This window comes from Gracilinanus agilis, chromosome 2 (genome assembly GCF_016433145.1).
Source record: "Gracilinanus agilis isolate LMUSP501 chromosome 2, AgileGrace, whole genome shotgun sequence".
NCBI lineage: Eukaryota > Metazoa > Chordata > Mammalia > Didelphimorphia > Didelphidae > Gracilinanus > Gracilinanus agilis.
Genome location: NC_058131.1, coordinates 239,888,378 through 239,905,865, shown reverse-complemented (window position 1 = coordinate 239,905,865; position 17,488 = coordinate 239,888,378). Strand labels below are relative to the sequence as shown.

Here is a 17,488-nt window from a genome sequence, read left to right as displayed (position 1 = left end):
GACAGAGAGAATAAAAGAGAGGGGGGAGAGAGAGAAAGAAGGGAGAGAAAGAGAAAAGGGGAAGAGAGAGGAGAGGGAGGAAGAGAGAGACAAAGAAGGAGAGAGAAGAGGAGGGGGATGAGAGAGAGGGAGGACAGAGAGAGAGAGAGAGAGAATAAAAGAAAGGGGGAAGAGAGAGGAGAGTAAGGGAAGAGGAGGGAGAGGAAGGAAGAGAGAGAGATAGAGACAGAGAGAGATGACAGAATAAGAGAGTGGGAGGGGGACTGAGAGAGAGAGAATTTGAGAAAACGAGAATATGAGAATGAACATGGAGATGGTCCAGGCACTGGCAGGAAGAAGGCTTCCATGGAGATGGCAAGGTCTTCCAGATGCTCCTATTTGCAGATGACAGTGATCTGACTGCATCAAGCCCCAAAACACCCCAGGGCCTTGTTAGGTAGATCTGGGGGAACCAAATGGATATCGAATGCCTATTGACTGAACAATGGAAGGCAGAAGGATGTGCAGCCTGTGGAGTTGGTCCCATCCAGGCTGTGCCCTAGAGTAGCCCTCCAGTTGGAGAGTGAGCTGGATTCAGAGAGGATCGGTGAGAGAGCAGGGAGTATTTTATTCTGGTGATTGTGTAATGCTTCCAAAGATCCCAAGTTGTCAAACAAAAACCTTGTATTTTATTTTCACCACTTCAGTATTCTCTGTGTGGCTGAATCATGGCCCACGTGTCTCCCTTCCCGCCAAAATAAAATGGTTGACTCAGAGGGCCCCAGAGAAATGCACAGTGGGCATAAATAAACTATAGCATGTTTCTGACAATGACTCAGTGCAGGAAGTCGTATGAGACCTAGGAAATGTGAGATGAACCAGTCACCTGGTGAGATAAAGGATTAACTAGTGGTTCACTCAGGAGCTCCGCTGTGCAGATATAATGTTAAAATAAATACCTGCAGGGGAGCTCCCATCCAGCATGTCAGGTTGCCCCTTTGTGGGGAATGCAGGGCATGGTGTGGACAGGTCATGTTTTTTCATTTTGTCTTTTAAAATTCTGACCTTCCGTTTTAGAATCAATACTGTGTATTGGTTCTAAGGCAGAAGAGTGGTAAGATCTAGGCAGTGGGGGTTAAATGACTTGCCCAGGGTCATATAGCTAGAAAGTGTCTGAGGTCATATTTGAACTCAGGACCTCTCTTCTCTAGGCTTGGCTCTCCATCCACTGAGCCACCCAGCTGCCCCACCCCCCAATCATATTTTTTACCATTGGATGGAATATCCCACCCACACTGATGGGGCCACAGACCCACCAAGCCTATCTTTGCCTTCTGCCCTTCTCTAAAACAGCCCAGTGTGTGTTGTGAGTGTGCAGTAGGGGGTAGCAGAGGGAACATTAGACAAGGAGCCAGGCCTCTGGATCCTGGCGAACCCTTCTCTGGGCCTCATTTTCCTCTCTGCAAGATGAGGGCATTTGGATTAGATGATTTCCCAGGCTGCTTCTGGGTATCTTATGATCCTAAGAGAGGGAACTGCATTTTTCCTGATGGTCCAGGCGCCTGCAGGGGATCTCTCCAGGGCAGTGTGGTTCTGAGAGATGCCCCACTATGTGTAGAGCTCCTAGCCTTTGCTTCCATGGCCGGCTGCCCAGAAGTCCCAACTGTTGTGAGGAAGATTACTTAGTTATTATTTAGGAGACCTAGCAGGAAGGGCTTGAGAATTCTAAATGGAATGGGGAAGCAGGAAGTGGGGCCTCTCTCTGAGACGGACTCCATGATGGCTGGGACAAGTTGTAACTGACCCTGGGAGACGTCAGAGGAAATGGAGTTTGTACCCTGATTCCCTGGGATCCAGAAGGAAGACTGTCATCTGCTTGTGGGAGATTTTGGTAGAGACTATTAATCCCAACCTGAGTTGCTGGTTAACTTGGGCTGGGTTAGCTCCTAGATCTATCCACTTGAAATAGTACAGCTGGTGGTCCTGGAAGAGCTGCAACATCACTAGAGTGAGTCAGGACACTGCTGTGAGGATACCCACTTCAGTCCTGCTAGGACAACCCATCCCTCCATCAGCCTACTGCGGCTTCTCTCCACACTATAGAGGACAAGCTCTATATTTCCAGGGATACTGAGTGGCATTTAATAGCCTTGGATTGAATGAGAACAGTCAGACTAATGCTTAGCTCATAACTACTCCAACTTGCCATGAAGTCTTGAGTTTAATATATACTGATTTCACACAAAGAGCTCAGAGAAAGAATTACAGCTGTGAAGGGGTTACAGATTATACAAAAACCCATTAAAGGCTTAAAAGTAGAAAAAGATAGGTCTGGGGTCAAAGGCCAAATTGCAGCTGCTCATTAGCAGAAGGCCAGTTTGGGGAGTAGTGACTACATTCTATAGATATGCTAAATAAATTGAGTCCTGCACTCTTGATTTACAGGATTGCACCTGGTCAGATAAAGTCTTGTCTAGCTTTGTCCGGTTCTGACCTTGACTGTCTAAGTAATATATATATTTTTTTTAACCCTTAATTTTGGTGTATTGTCTTATAGGTGGAAGAGTGGTAAGGGTAGGCAATGGGGGTCAAGTGACTTGCCCAGGGTCACACAGCTGGGAAGTGGCTGAGGCTGGGTTTGAACCTAGGACCTCCCGTCTCTAGGCCTGACTCTCACTCCACTGAGTTACCCAGCTGCCCCCCTAAGTAATATTTTTTAGAGTTCAGGCATCTTAATTATCAAGGAGAGAAATTGTTAACTCTGTAACTGCTGGTTTGCTCAGGACTCAAAGCTTTCCAATGAGAATATTAAGAAAAGGTGGGGATCTGAAAAGGAGTCAAAAGAGGAGTCTCAGATTTTTACCTTAGATAACCCATTCTGTCTGCATCCTGACATGTAATGCAGAAAAAATCATACACACAGTTTTACTTGCCCATGATTTTGTAATGGGATCCAGATCAAATATCTATTACAGACTCTATTTCTCTAAATGACTTCCAGTTAGCCTCCTTGAGGGGTCAAAATTGTTTTTGGATTAACCAACCTGCTGGTACCAGAGCTTTTCAGGGCTCAGGTGACCAGGACCAAACACAAAGACTGCCTCAGCCTGGATTGGTCACGTAGGGAATCCAGATAAATTCTATAGATATCCTAAATAAATTGAGTCCTTTAGTTGTGCCGGTCTTAAAAAGGGTGGACTGGGAACCCGTTGCCTTCCTCTCCGGTGCATCAAGCAGGAGGCCAGGTTTGCAGCTTGATGGGAGGCTAAATGGTGGCACCTCTAGAATTTCTCTGCCCCTGCCGCTTCTCCCTGCCTCGTTGTGGCTGCAGGTCTCTGAGCCGGTGAAGAGCTTATAAAGGATTTTCTTCCCAACAGCCGCAGGCCTCAGTCATGTAGGGATTGTTACCCCTTCTCAGAGGAGGTTATAGAACCAGAATTTGAACCCTGGTTTACCAGTTGCGAATCTGTTCTTCTTTCCATCATACTCTTCCCATTCCACCGAGCTGGGCCACAGGCATGAGCTCGGCAGAGATTGGGATGCTTAGCAGGTGCTTTCTAGGCCGTGCGTCAGGCCTTGGTGTGTACGGGAGGAAGCCAGCGCCTCGGACTCTCCAGGTGTCTTGTTCCTGGCCGTAGGCAGCCACCGAGGGAGGGACAGGCAGGCTTACGCTCCGGCTTCTGCAAGTGTGGGGAAAGAGTGGGGGCTGTGGGGAGGGGAGCCGGCGCTTTTGGGCTCTTTCCTTAAAATCCTGCCTTCGCTCCTCCAGGGCGTGAACCTCTATGTGAAGAACCTGGATGATGTCATTGATGATGAGAAGCTGCGGAAGGAATTCTCGCCCTATGGCGTCATCACCAGTGCCAAAGTAAGGGCGGCCTTGGGCGCTGGGCCAGGGGGTGCGGGGGAGGCCAGGTTGGGATTCCCTCCACTTCCAGGCTGGGGTGGGATGATTCAGGGAGCCAATGCAGAACGGCCCAGTTTGGGGGGGTAGCTTACATCCTGGGGGGGGGGCATGTCCACCCACGAGCCCTCACTGGTGCAGTGAGGCTGCTCCCTGCTGGCTGCCAGAATGGCTCGCTTGGCTCTCTTGGGGCCTCGGGCCCCCAAACCTGGCTGGCCCCCCCTCCAGAAAGAGGTTCTGGGTTATTTCGGAGCGTAGCTCTGATTGGTGTATCCAGAGGACCAAGCCAGGGAGGCAGGTTGCTCGGAGGGCAGTGCTCCCACTTTGGGGGCGACGGGGATTCTCATGGGCTGCAGTGGTGATAATTGCAATTCCATCCTAATAGTTTAGTGACCACAGTGTAGAAATAGCCCCCTCTCTTAGGAGATTGGGTTGCTCTCCCGGGGTGTCTCCAAATCTTGGCCTATTAGCAGTCCTGCAACCAGGGCCTCCTAAGGTGGCTGTCCCTGTGCTAGCTGTGTTAAGGAATCCAGGAGGGGAGGACCAGGCCTTGGCTGTCTTGGAGCTCATTGGGCTTCTCTCATGCTATAGAGGATACGGGGTAAATGACTCGTCCCCAGTAGCACGGGGAGTTAGCAACAAAGTCAGGAGTAGAACCCAGCTCTTCAGATTCATTATAGTTATAGATAAAATGAAATTAGTATAACATTTTTCAAAACAAAATCAGTACACATTCACTGAAGTGAAGAACTAGTATGATCTAATTGGAAAGACAGTCGGTTTAGCTCCGCCTGGGGTCCTCATCCTGGCTCTCTGATTTATGACCCAGAGCAAGTTGCTGGCCCATTTTACAGATGGCGAATGATTCTTCCAGCCTCAGAGGGCTCTTGTGAGGATCAGGAAATAATAGATGTGAAAGCACAACACCACGGTCTGAGCTAGATTAAAATGTAATTGAGAAATACTTAACAAAATAAATAAAAATGATAAAACCTAGAGAATATCACATTTCAAACTGAGTCCATGCGTTGACCCACAAGGATCCTCCTGCACAGGCCAGTGGTCCCTTTAACGCCACCCGTGTCCAGCGCTGCCGTTGACCATAGGTGTCAGAGGCAGAGGGAGGGAATCCAATTAAAGGAAAGGTTATTCCCATCACTAGAATAGTGATTCCTAGACTTTTTGATAAGGAGAGGCTGATGCAATTTTTTTAAAAAGGCCATTATAAGTCCCAGAGCAGGAGTCAGGAGCCACTCTTTGTGACCTCGGACAAGCCATTCAAATGCCCTGGGCCTCATTTTCCTCCTTTAAAGGGAAGGAGTGGACCTTCGGGATCCCACCCTAAGATCAGCACCAGTTCAGGCATTTTTTTGAGTCTGGGGTGAGAACAACAAACCAGGACATGCTAAAAATGTAGGGTAAAGTTTGACTTTTCTAACGCTACATTTCTGAAAAGCTAAGACCCGAGCCCCTGAGGACCCTGTGCAGAGCTAGAGGGGTGACTCCACATCCCCGTTCATCACCCAAGCCCATGCAGGTCTTCCTCTCTGCCCCGAGTGCCTACAGCCCTGGTTCTCGGGCCCACCTGGGGGCACCAAGCTGAGTCAGTGGGATTGTGGGTTAAGGGCACACGTGGGTCTCCTTAGCTAGATCACGAGCTCCTTGAAGGCCATGTCTTTGCCAGACGCCCTATTAGGGCTCAGAACAAGGCCTCGTCCCCCAGTAGATTTTTAGGGAAGCCTCACTCACTGGTGGATGTGGTGAACCTGAGGGCGGAGGGAAATGTGGCTGGGGAGTCCCCCATCCCTTCGGCGCACCCCCAGTGGACCTTATCTTGTCTTGCTTCTAGGTGATGACAGAGGGTGGCCACAGCAAGGGGTTTGGCTTTGTGTGTTTTTCCTCCCCAGAAGAGGCTACGAAGGCCGTGACAGAGATGAATGGGCGAATTGTCAGCACCAAGCCCCTTTACGTGGCCCTGGCCCAACGCAAGGAAGAGCGGAAGGCCATCCTCACCAGCCAGTACATGCAGCGCCTCTCCACCCTCCGGGGCTTAAATGGCCCCCTCTTTCCCCAACCCACCAATTATTTCCTGCCTGCCATTCCCCAGGTGACTGCGATCTTCCAGGTATAAATCTCGCCCTGGGGACCACAGGCCCATCTTCTTGTCCCCACTCCCTGGATGTTCTACTTCTAGAAACAGATGGGGTCTTGGGACATGAAACATCAGGGTAGGAAGAGGCCTTAGAGATGAACTAGAGAATTGAAAACTAATGCCCAACGTTGAAGAAAAGATATAGTCAGTGTCCGACAGTGGCTCATTGGCAGAGGCAGGCAAGGATGAGAAGCCAATTCCCTTCTTGGATTGGTGTCATTTGGCCCCCTCTTAAAATGGGGTGACCCTACATCATGGTGTTCAAGCCCAGCTTTTGGAAGGCTTTATATATACATACATACATACACACTTATTTATGTATTTTTACATATTTTATATTTATATATTCTTATAAAATATAAATATATAGTTATAAAACCTTTATATAGACTTATTTTATAAGATATAAATATATTTTTTCTAAAATGTAAATATATTTTTAAGTATACATATATTTATATGTTTATTTTTTATAAAATATGAATATATGTTTATATATTTTTTAATTGTCTCTAGCTGTAGGCTACTCACACAAGGCAGGGTATGCAGGCAGCCGGGCCACCTGTCTCATTGTAGCACCCTGAAATAGCAGACGGGTGGGTGCAGGTCTCTTCCTGCAGGAGGTGCCAGAGGGGCCTGAGCTGCTGCTTCTCCTACCTGACCTGGAGGAGAGATGGGTTGTCCACAGAGTCTGTACTTTGGTGTGCTCGCCCTTGGTGCTAGGTTTAGGCTCTGCTTCTAAGGACTCCTAGGTTTCTGGAGCTTCTGGCCTTCCTGGAACTCTCACCATTTATTTCTGGGCCCCTACTTTAAGGGAATCCTAGTTCCAGCTTCCATTCTGTGTGGCTGTCCTTGGGCTCACAAAAGCGTTATAGTAAGCCGTGGGTTCAGATTCCCAGTCTCCATTCATTAGTTAGGTGTCCCTGGCCACAGTGCTCTTCCTTGGGTCTGTTTAGTCCTGTAAAGTGCAAGGGGAGGGAGCTGGCTTCAGAGGACTGGATCTCTGGGAGCTGGCTGTAAATGCTATGGTTTGTGCTGTCCCCACACGCAGCCTCCTGCCCGGGCGACCTTCTACAGTCCTGGCACCGTGGCCCCTGTGCGGCCGGCCCCCCGGTGGACCAGCTATTCTCCGAGGTCTTCATGTAAGTGTCACCCCTTTCTTTTTCTTCATCTCCTTTTGTCCTCTTTAGTCTGAGCACATCTTCCCTTTATCCTTCGACTCCTCCTTTTCTCCATCATTAACGTCTACCAGGAGCCTCCAGTTTCTGGCCAGATGCAGAGCACCTGCCTGATTGTTTGTTCTCCTCTTGCCAGCCACCCCCAGGCGCTCCATCTCCAATATCAGTACCGTCCGGCAGGCCTCTACTCAGGTGCCCCGGGCAGGGCCCCACACACAGAGAGTGGGTAAGTTGGGACTATCGCCCCCTCCTGGTACAGACTTCCCTGGAGGGCAGAGGACAGCAAGAAGGGTCACTTTCTCCCCAGGGGATACAAAAATAAAACAGCCTTTCCTCGAAGAACTGGCATTCAACAAGAGAGGGAAACTCCCAACCCACGTGCCCTGGAGCAGGCGGGATTCCAAGAGGCCGAGGTGCAGGAATGAATCCCACACCCAGGGGACAAGCAGCCTGGGCACGGGTACTCACGGGAGAGACAGAACATTTCCTGTGGCTGAGGAGCGCCCGGCCATCTGCCCTCCGTGTTTATTTGGGCATAGGAATGTGCCCACTCCTCATCCACGAGGCTCCCCACAAGGATGGAAGGACTTGGCTTTCCCCTGGCATTCTTAAAGGATGAAGTAACTGGTCCCTAGTCAGGCCTGCCTCTAACTGCTCTTTTCTCCAGTCTGTCCCCTCCTCCCCCATCCCTACCATAAGCTACCAGGCCCCTTAACTGGGGTCAGATCTAAGAGACTGTATTGGGAGGTAGCAAGCTTCCCATCACTGGGGATGGCTCACTGATGGCTTGTCAGGAAACTGTAAAAGTAAGCTTCCTCAAAGGATGCGGGAGCTGCCTCATTTTGTCTTTGTATCCCCAGGGCCTAGTGTGGTGCCTTTGGTACATGTATGTACTAGGTAGTGAATGTATTTATTTTTTTCATTTTTTGTCATGGAAAACCCACTTCCCTATGGGTCATTGTTGTAAAAGCAAACTCATATGTAATCAAAACCCCAAAATAAAACCAAAGATACACTGATGGGAAAGACGTTGCCAAGGATTCGTTTTTTGGAGGCAGAGAGCATTCCCCATCAATAAGTCCTTCAGGATTGCCCCAGATCATGGCATTGCTGAGAGTAGATGCTGTCATTCTTAACATTCCTCTTGGTGTTTTACAGCCAATATCGGGACCCAGACTATGGGAACTGGATGTCCAGGCTCCCCAGGCCGAGCTGTCACTCAATACAAGTATTCCTCAGCTGTACGTAATACACATCAGGTAAAGGGTTTGTCTAGGCTCCTCCGACTGGTCTGAGCCCTGGCTTCCAGAGGCCTGCTGGCTTGCTTACTTGCTCAGTGCCTCAGTTTCCACATCTGCCATTTGGTCGTCCTATTTTTGTATGTTTTCTTTGCCTTCTTTTATAAGCCTGTATTTCCAAATGTTGTTCAGAAGTCACCTAGGAATTCTCTCTCAACTAATCTATCTACCTGATTAATCATTGTTTTATTTTGTGTCCTTAGCCATTAGAAAGGTAGAATGTTAGAACTGGGAAGGACCTTTTAAAAGCGTTCTTAACCTTTTTCTGTCATGGAACCCCTTCCCCTCTTTGGTAATCTGGGGAAGCTGATGTACCCCTTCTCAGAATGTCTTTGAAAGCACAATAAAGTGCGTAGGATTATAAAAGAAACCAATTCTATTAAAATTCAGTTCTGTTCAACCCAGCATGAGTCGGTGCCTGGTGTCCTTGTTCATGATGGCAGCCCAGGCTTTGGAGGCAGGTGCTTCTGCGGTAACATATCTGTGTGGGGTCCCTTTCCAGGTCATGGAGCCAGCAGTGCATATCCAAGGGCAGGAGCCCTTAACTGCATCCATGTTGGCCTCAGCCCCAGCGCAGGAACAGAAGCAGATGCTTGGTACGTGTGCAGCCCTTGCCTGGTAGTGTTGGGGGCAGCAGGGCAGGCCTGGGGCTCAGTAGAGGGAAACCTGGCTTGGTAGCAATCTAAGAACCTTTAGCATCTGGACTCAAGTGAGTGGCAGGAGATTTAGAAACCAAACGCTCAGGTTTGAAGCCCAGCTCTGCTTCTTGTGGCCCGGCCGGCCTGGCAGAGCTTACTTCTCCAGACCTCAGGTTCCCTATCTAGAAAATAAGGGAGTTGTCTGTTACCCTTCCCTGTGCTTCCTACATTCTCAGTATTTTGGTTATTGCTTCAGCTCCTGGGGAGGCAGTTTGGTACCGTGGAAAGGATGTTGGGTCTTGTGTACCTTAGGCAGATCAGCTTTCTCGGCTGTAAAGAAGGGGTAGTATGGTGCTGGTGGGTCTGCCTGCCACGGTCCAGTCCATACTCCAACCTGGCCGTGTCGTCCCCCTCCCCCCCAGTCAGTGACCTCCAGTGACTCCCTGCCACCTCTAGGATTGACACTGAAGCCATTCATGACCTCTTCCCCTTCCCCATCCCCTCACCTTTCCAGTCTTCTTACACCTTATTCCCCGACACGTACTCTCCGATCCAGTGATGCTGGCCTCCTTGCTGTTCCACGAACAAGACACTCCGTCTCTCAGCTCTGGGCATTTTCTCTGGCTGTCCCCCATGCCTGGAATGCTCTCCCTCTTCGTCTCCACCTCCTGGTTTCCCTCAAGTCCCAACTAAAATCTCACGTGCAGAAAGTGCTCCTTAATTCTAGTGCATTCCCTGTGTTGTCTATTGGTTATCCTGAATATACCTTGTTCAGACGGATTGTTTGCTTCCCATCCCACCCTCCAATTAGATTGTGAGCTCTCTTGAGGGCAGGTTGTCTTTTGCTTTTTCTGTATCCCCAGCACTTAGCACAGTGTCTGGCACATAGTACATGCTTAATAAATGCTTATTGACTGAATGCCTGGATATGCTTCCCTCATAGGGCTGCTGTGAGGAAAGTGCTGTGAAAATGGGGGAATTGGGTCATTGCTAAAGGCCTTCTCCTTAGTGTCTTGCCTTCTTTGCCAAGAAGGGCTTGAGACTAGATGAGAAGCTTCTTTAGCCCTCTCATGTCTGAAGTTCTTAACCCTGTAGTGCCTTTGGGCTTATGAGGAGGACCCTCCTGTCTGCTCCAGGCCTGTCAGCTTCTGCCTCCCCGAATGCCAACAGGGTAGGTCATACATATGTCACAGCATGGAGAAGGAACTGGTCTTGGCATCAGAAGATCCAAGCTGGAGTCCTGTTTCAGACACTAACTGGCTGAACTGCCTGGCCAAGTCACTTCACCTGTTCCCACATCTGTAAAGTGGGGATAACAATATTGACACAGAGACGCAAATGTGGCATGAGGGCTAGAAAGCTGTTCTGGGTTCATGTCCTACTGAGACACATTGGCTAGGTGACTTTGGACAAGTTACTCTTAATTTCTTGGTGCTTTTGGCATTTGAGAAGTTGTAAGTGGACAAGATGCTCATCTGCAATCACAGGGCTCCTTCCTTGCGTCAGTGATGAAATCAGGTCTATAAAAAAAAAAGTACACTACAAAATTCCACAGGGTTGTCGAGATGCTTTTATCACCCTAAAAAAGTTTCCTCAATGTGAATTATCACTTCCATGAATCCATGATCTCATAAACACAGGTACTTCCTCTCTGGGTGTAGGCTGTGACTCGAATACACTTTCTCCTGGCTTGTCTCATTTTTCCTGTTGAGCTCCCCAAAGTGTCCAGATCCTACCCTCTCTGGTTCTATTGGTTCACAGATAGCAGTGATATGGCTGTTTCAACTTTGCTGTCAGCACACGATAGGCTCACCCTTTTCCTTGGCCCTTCGCATGACCACTCTTCAAACCGACATCCTTACTTGGTAATATGCTCTCCCCTCACACCAGCATGTGCCTTTCCGTTTACCTTCCAGGTCATCTGTAATTTGGATGCTTTTGAGATTGTGGCATTCCATGATTCAAGACTGTGTGGCATGACTGGGAGACTATATTATAAAGATGGGCTTCTGCAGCAGTGAGTAATTTGGAGTCACAGAAAATGTTGCAGCTTCCTGAATGTGATCTGGCCCAGTTTCTTCCATTTATTGAACTCAAATCCAGCTCCTCATCCATAAAGGGTACCTAAGATCTGTGTCCTGATGACAACTCAATGGCTGCCCATCTCAATGCCTATCAATCTAAGCAATGGGGACTTTTTAAAAAGTTTGCTTTTTCCTGGGTGGAGCTAGGCCATTCTCTCAAGTAGCTTGGTTTCACCGGAAAGTCCCTGGTGTTCTTGGTTTGGTGCAACCTGCCCATTTGTTCTCCCCAAATGAGTATCTAACTTTGCCACCTAGAGGGATTCCTTTTTCCATCTTGACTTGGCATCACACATTCTTCCTCACAGCAGTGCACGTTTTTGACAAGTATATGTCCCCTTGTCATCTCATTTGATATTCACAGGACATTTAGTTGTTTTTGTTTGCAGGTAATATGGCATTGGATGGATAGCTTCAATGATGGGAACCTTCATGGAAAGTGGTTATTTAACAGATGCAGAACCAGGGATAGTGTGACATAAAGCCTAGACCTTACAGTAGGTCCCATGACCTAAGCTTCCATAGGGAAAGATAGCCCAGGATGAAATTTAGAAGAGAGGCAATTCTGTTAAAGAAAAAACCTTTAATGGAAAGGTGGGGGGGGGGGTAAGCTAGGTGGATCAGTGGATTAAGATTCTGGCCTATTGATGGGAGGTCCTGGGTTCAAATCTGGCATCAGACAATTCCTAGTTGTGTGACCCTGGGCAAGACACTTAACCCCCATTGCCTAGTCTGTGCCTTTCTGTCTTATGAATTGTTACTAAGAAAGTAAGAGTTAAAAAAATGTGGACAGACAGGGATGGATACATAACCAAATTGAGAGTTTAGAAGAGTGGAGTCAAGATTACAGAAGCACTGGCTGATAGACACAAGAATAGTGTCAGGAATGCTACAGCTCAGTGAGCTATGGCTGTTAGGGAAAGCTGAAGATGGCAAAAAGGGATCTTTACAGCCATATTGTATAAGACAGCCAGAGAAGGGGAATGACTTACAAAAGAGAAAATGGGGTCAATCCTTCCCTTTAGCTTTGTTTTCTAAACATAGTGATCTTTGGACTGAAAAGGACAGACTAGCTAAGGGAATTGAAACTTCAAATACCCAGAATGCCTTGGAATAGTTAAAATCACCAGTGCCAGATGAATAATGGCAGGTAACATTTATGGGATACTAAAAGGTTCACAAAACATTTTATATATCATCTCATTTGGTCCTTCCAACAATCCCACGAAGTAAGGACTTGTATTATCTCGTTTTACAAATGGGGAAACAAGACTAGGAGTGGCTGACTTGCCCAGGGTCACGAAGCTAGTGTTTGAGGTTGGATTTGGACTTTCTGATGGATTCCAAAAGCCTGCTTACACTACTTTACTTCCACAGATGAACTATATTAGAGGAGAGACAGAGGTGGCCTAAGTACTAGGGCACTGAAATAGGATTACTGAGCCACTGATATTTTTATTGAAAATATGTGGGCTAAGTGATGATAAAGGGGATTCAAAACTGACTAGTCAGAAAAGTTAGGCATTCCTTAGGTTAGTAACATTAGATGACCTCTGAGGTGCCTTAGAACTCAGATTCTGTAACTCATTAAGGAAAGAATTGTGCTTTGTTCTGCTAGAATGTCTTCTTACACAAAGTATATAAAATGTCCATTTCACAATCAACTATATGACCATGAAGATGTCATCAAAGCCTCATCTGCAAAAGCTAGCCTGTTCCTACGTCCTCTATCAGCCATACTCTAGGGGAAGGAGTTGAGCTAACCAGCATATGACTTGGTATGGACACCGGTCTACTTCCTGGTAGCCAGCTTTTGGAGGCAGTATTCTAGGATCTTTTACACTCTAGGATCTTTTCTTCCCCTCTGAGACCTCCTTCCAAACCTTGAGTCACTCAAATTCTCACCTTTCTCACCTGGATTTCTCCTAAATTACTTCCAACTTTAAAACTTCTGTGTTTCTTCCTCAGGTCCCAATATGGTGGAGTGAGTCCAAATGTCATGCTTCCATTTTTGTCAATTCTGAATATAGATTACCATGGAAACACTGGCAGATGTTTCACAACCACGTTTTCCTTCTAGTTTTGTTAATAAATGTGCCTGAGCTGGGTCATCTGTGCCTTAGCCAAGTTTTCTGTAAACTTCCTTTTCCTTTTCACTAGTTCTCGAATGCTCATACTATCTTCCTCTAATGTTTTTTCAGGGGAGTTTGTGCTCTAAATCCATTTTGTCCTCTAGCTGCTGTGTTTGGAAATCAAGTGTTTTCTAGCAATGGCATTTTCTGAACTCTTGGCCTCCCTATTGTAGCCAATTGCCTTAAATCAATGAAACATCTCTGACAGTGATCATCAGTTGATGCCTTAGTTATTAGATGCCAATTTTTCCAGTCAGTAGCTTGTTCTATAGGTTGACACCCTCCATTGTAGATTGCCTCTTCATCTTTATCCTAAGTGCACACAGACTGATTCTGAAAGTTTTCTGTCATTAACTGCTAGCTTCTTAGACACTATTGCTGCATCAGCGGTGGAAGTCCCAACGAGTTATACCAATCATCTCAGGTGAAGGTCACAAGCTTCAAGTCTAATTTGGTTCCATAAAAAGACTGGGTTTGAGGAGACAGCTAGGTGGCTCAGGGAACTGAGAGTTAGGCCTCAAGGGGGGAGGTTCTGGGATCAAATCTGGTCTCAGCACACTTCCTAGCTGTGTGACCCTAGGTAATTCACTTAACCCCAACTGCCTAGCCCTTATGGCTTGTCTGCCTTTGACTAATACTTAGCATTGATCCTAGGACAGAAGGTAAGGGTTTGGCTTGGTTTTTAAAAGAAAGGCATGGACAGGGCAGCTAGGTTTTAAGAAAGAAAAACTTGGATTGAGGTAGGGAATGGAAGTAAGAGCTAATTCTTATGCTGTAACTTGTACCACTTTCCCCGTGGTAGCATGGCGATAGTCCAGAGCTGTTCCCATTTTATAGATGGACAAATGCAGAGACAGGGCTGATGGAGGGGCATGAGTCAGGCCAGGTCTGCATTGTTCTCCCTGCTGTTTTGAGCAGGTGACAGACTGTACCCACTCATCTATGGGATACATGCACAGTTGGCTGGCAAGATCACCGGCATGCTGCTGGAGATCGACAACTCTGAGCTGCTGCTGCTGCTCGAGTCTCCAGAGTCTCTTCACTCCAAGGTAGGTACTTGCGGCGCTGGGTGCCCATCAAGGTCTTGTGCACGAACCTGCGTGAGGCAGCTGTGTTGACAGCCCTATGCTTCCAGCATGGGGATGTCTTGCTAAGGAATTTAGGGGTTTGCAGGTTAATTCAGTCTGACTGTGGGATTGGTTAGGAAATAAACATTTATAAAGCACCTACTATGTGCCAAGCACTATGATGAACATTTTACAAATATCTGATCCTCACAACCACCACCCTGTAAGGTTGGTGTTGTTATCCCTATTTTACAGTTGAGGAAACTGAGGAAAATGGGTTAAGTGGATTTGCCTAGGGTCCCACAGCTAATATATGAGGCTGAATTTGAACTCAAGTCTTCCTGAGGCCTTCCAGGCCAGTACTATCCACTGGATGACCAGCTGCCTAGAGAATGTGAGACAAACACATCAGAGATTCCTGTCCTTAGAGATGCCAGAGGCAAGGAAGGGCAGCTTAGCAGAGCAGGCATATAGACTGGGCCAGGCCCGAGGGAGCTTAATTTTCCTCTTCCACCTCCAGATTGAAGAAGCCATTGCTGCCCTTCAAGCACAAGAGGTCATGGAGCTGCCCAAGGCATATTGAGGCCAGGTACCTGGAACAGTGGGGCTAGGCCCAATTCAACATGGTGGCCAGAGGAGTCCCTGGGGTTGAGAGAGGGAGAGGAAGAGTTTTGCTTTCCCCTGGTCAGTCCTGCAACCTGTCCTGCTCCACCTTCTAGCACTGTGTAGCCTGTGTTAAGGGCCCTTTTCTACCTACACTGGTCCTCCAAGGAGAGCATTGTCTTATTTCTGGGCCTTTCAAACTTGGATGTGCCATAACATAGGCTTTTCTGGACCAGCCTTTGGGAGCCCAGAGCCCCCTGACTGTGTACTAAGAGGATTGGCTCTATTATCTAGGAATTTCTGGTCTTGTTTTTGTAGAAATCTCTTTTGGAGGGAAGCTAATTCTTACCTGACTTGGCCCATGTTCCAAAATTGGCTGCGGGCCACCTTGCCCTTCCCAGATGTTTTTGGGCTCTGAGTCTTTGGCAAGAAATTAAGTATGCCCCACTTGAGCCCCCAACATCCTCAGACAAGCACAGCCCCACTGACCTTTGAAAGCTTGCACTGAAATCAGTCTTTCTTGGGGGACACCGTCTACCTTTTTGTTACAGGAAATATTAGAACCAGAGTACCTGGTGTTTAACCATCAAACACCATGGATTCTACTTTTTTTTTCCTTCCTAGAAAACTGAAACCTCCTGGCTCTGAAGAGAGACCAGCCCCCTTCCACTTCTCTGAGGCACTATGAACTATAACCATAACATTTCCTTTTTGGTCTGTGTACCTGCACAATCTAATGTTAAGTGGACAGAGAAGGCCAGTCGTTAAGCTGGTTCAGCATCCTTTGCTTTTTTTTGTGCATTAAAATTTCACAGACTTCACCTTCACCCAGAATCATCTCGTATATGTATGTATGTGTTGGGGGGTGACAGAGGTAGGGCATGCCTATGGGCAGTCCCTAAGCAGTGCCTGGGGATGGGGAAATACAGGACAGCAGAATCTTGGCTAAACAAAAGGGCATCCTTACTCTTAGGGAACACAAGAAGATAAAAGCACTCTGTTGTGGGCATAGGACATAGAAGCTGCCCTTCTCTGGCTTGGAACAGAAAAGTAGCCAGCTCCCTCTTGGATCTCAGAGCTTTTGCTGCTACAACACCAATGTTCATGAGCTCTCCTCCACCCCTGAATTCTGCTTTTGATTTGTCCTTTATAATTGGTCTTGACCATAACAAAAAACAATGGTATTTAGAGAGGAAGGACATTAGCAATTGGCATTAGGAAGGGGTTTGATTATATGTCAAATATATGTAAAATTGGAGCTTTTTAAAAAAAAGATTATTAGCTTTGCCTTCATAAACTACGGGATTGAGAGACTATTGCTCCTACTACAGATGAGGAATTGGAGGCAAATGGCGTTAAATGCCCATGGTCACCTGGCTACTAAGTGTCTGAAGCCAGATCTGAATTCAGGAGGGAGAGTCTTCCTGACTCCAGCCCAGCATACTCACCATTGCGCCATCAGCTGTCTCCCATGCCTGCCTATGTACTACTCAACTACAAATGTGTTCTCAATTCCATGTTGCTCTCTGGGCACCCCCATCTTTCAACTCTAATTCTACCTCTACTCTAATTCAGTGTCATCCTTTACTCCTTCCTGCATCCCTTCCTCTCCTCCCCCCAGCAATCCCCAAATTGTGCTTTCTCCACTTTAACATTCTTGGCATCCATCCCCCTCTCTGGTCCCACAGCCACAAGACCCTCCTCAATGTTAGCATGCACTAGTACAGGCCTCCTGATTGGTCTTCCTACATCAGATCTCCAATTCATTCCTCACCCAGGTTTTCCTTAAGCACAGGACGGACCCTGTCATGTTATTTCCTTAACTCAATTTCAGATGCTCCTTATTACCTCTAAGATCAGAATATCAACTCCTGACTCTTAAAGCCCTTCCCAATCTGGCCTCAACTGATGTTTCCCTCCCCTAAGTCCTTCCCTTTTGTGTAGCCTAGCCAAATGGCCTGCTCTCTGCTCCTCGCCCAGCAAGCCCCCCAATTCCATTATCCCATACAAGTGAGGACATCCTCACTTCCACCTCTGCCTCACTTGAGGCTCAGGGATTTTCTTGTTTGTAAAGAAGCCTCTCCTAATTTTCAACTGCCAGTGCCCTTCCTTCCCAAACAAACATAAAAGATTTGTTTTACAGAGACTTACAAGTGCCTTTCTGAAGAAATTTCATTAGCCCCAGGGCGTGACACTTCTAGAAGGAAAGAATCCACACTTGGTGGCAGCTACTGGAGTAAGAGGAAGAGTTGTAGATTGCTTAGGTTGAGGGAACCAAGACCAACCAAGACCTACGCCCAGTGTATAGTATGTGCTAAGGAGGGAGGGCAGACAAAGCCATGTTCTCCCCCAAGGTGAACTCCTTTGCTGTCTTAGGGGCGGGGAGAGGGGGAGAACAGCCTACTGCTCTGTAGCAAGGGTATCATGAAAGACCCTGACCTGCACTACAAGAGGCAGTG

The 17,488-nt window shown here is 47.4% G+C and overlaps 1 protein-coding gene across 2 annotated transcripts in view; it reads left to right on the top strand.

The window, feature by feature from the left end:
- The window catches only part of PABPC1L (poly(A) binding protein cytoplasmic 1 like), a 29,831-nt gene extending 14,822 nt beyond the window's left edge, over nt 1-15,009 (top strand). The window contains exons 7-14 of one of the 2 annotated variants that reach the window (XM_044661074.1): nt 3,749-3,844; nt 5,730-6,005; nt 7,084-7,174; nt 7,347-7,436; nt 8,369-8,469; nt 9,011-9,104; nt 14,278-14,408; nt 14,947-15,009. In XM_044661074.1, coding sequence (XP_044517009.1) covers nt 3,749-3,844; nt 5,730-6,005; nt 7,084-7,174; nt 7,347-7,436; nt 8,369-8,469; nt 9,011-9,104; nt 14,278-14,408; nt 14,947-15,009 — 942 coding nt within the window. Of the gene's footprint in view, nt 1-3,748; nt 3,845-5,729; nt 6,006-7,083; nt 7,449-8,368; nt 8,470-9,010; nt 9,105-14,277; nt 14,409-14,946 lie in introns of those variants that run through there. The other variant, XM_044661076.1, reaches the window with a different exon arrangement.
- The last annotated feature ends 2,479 nt before the right edge of the window (nt 15,010-17,488 follow it).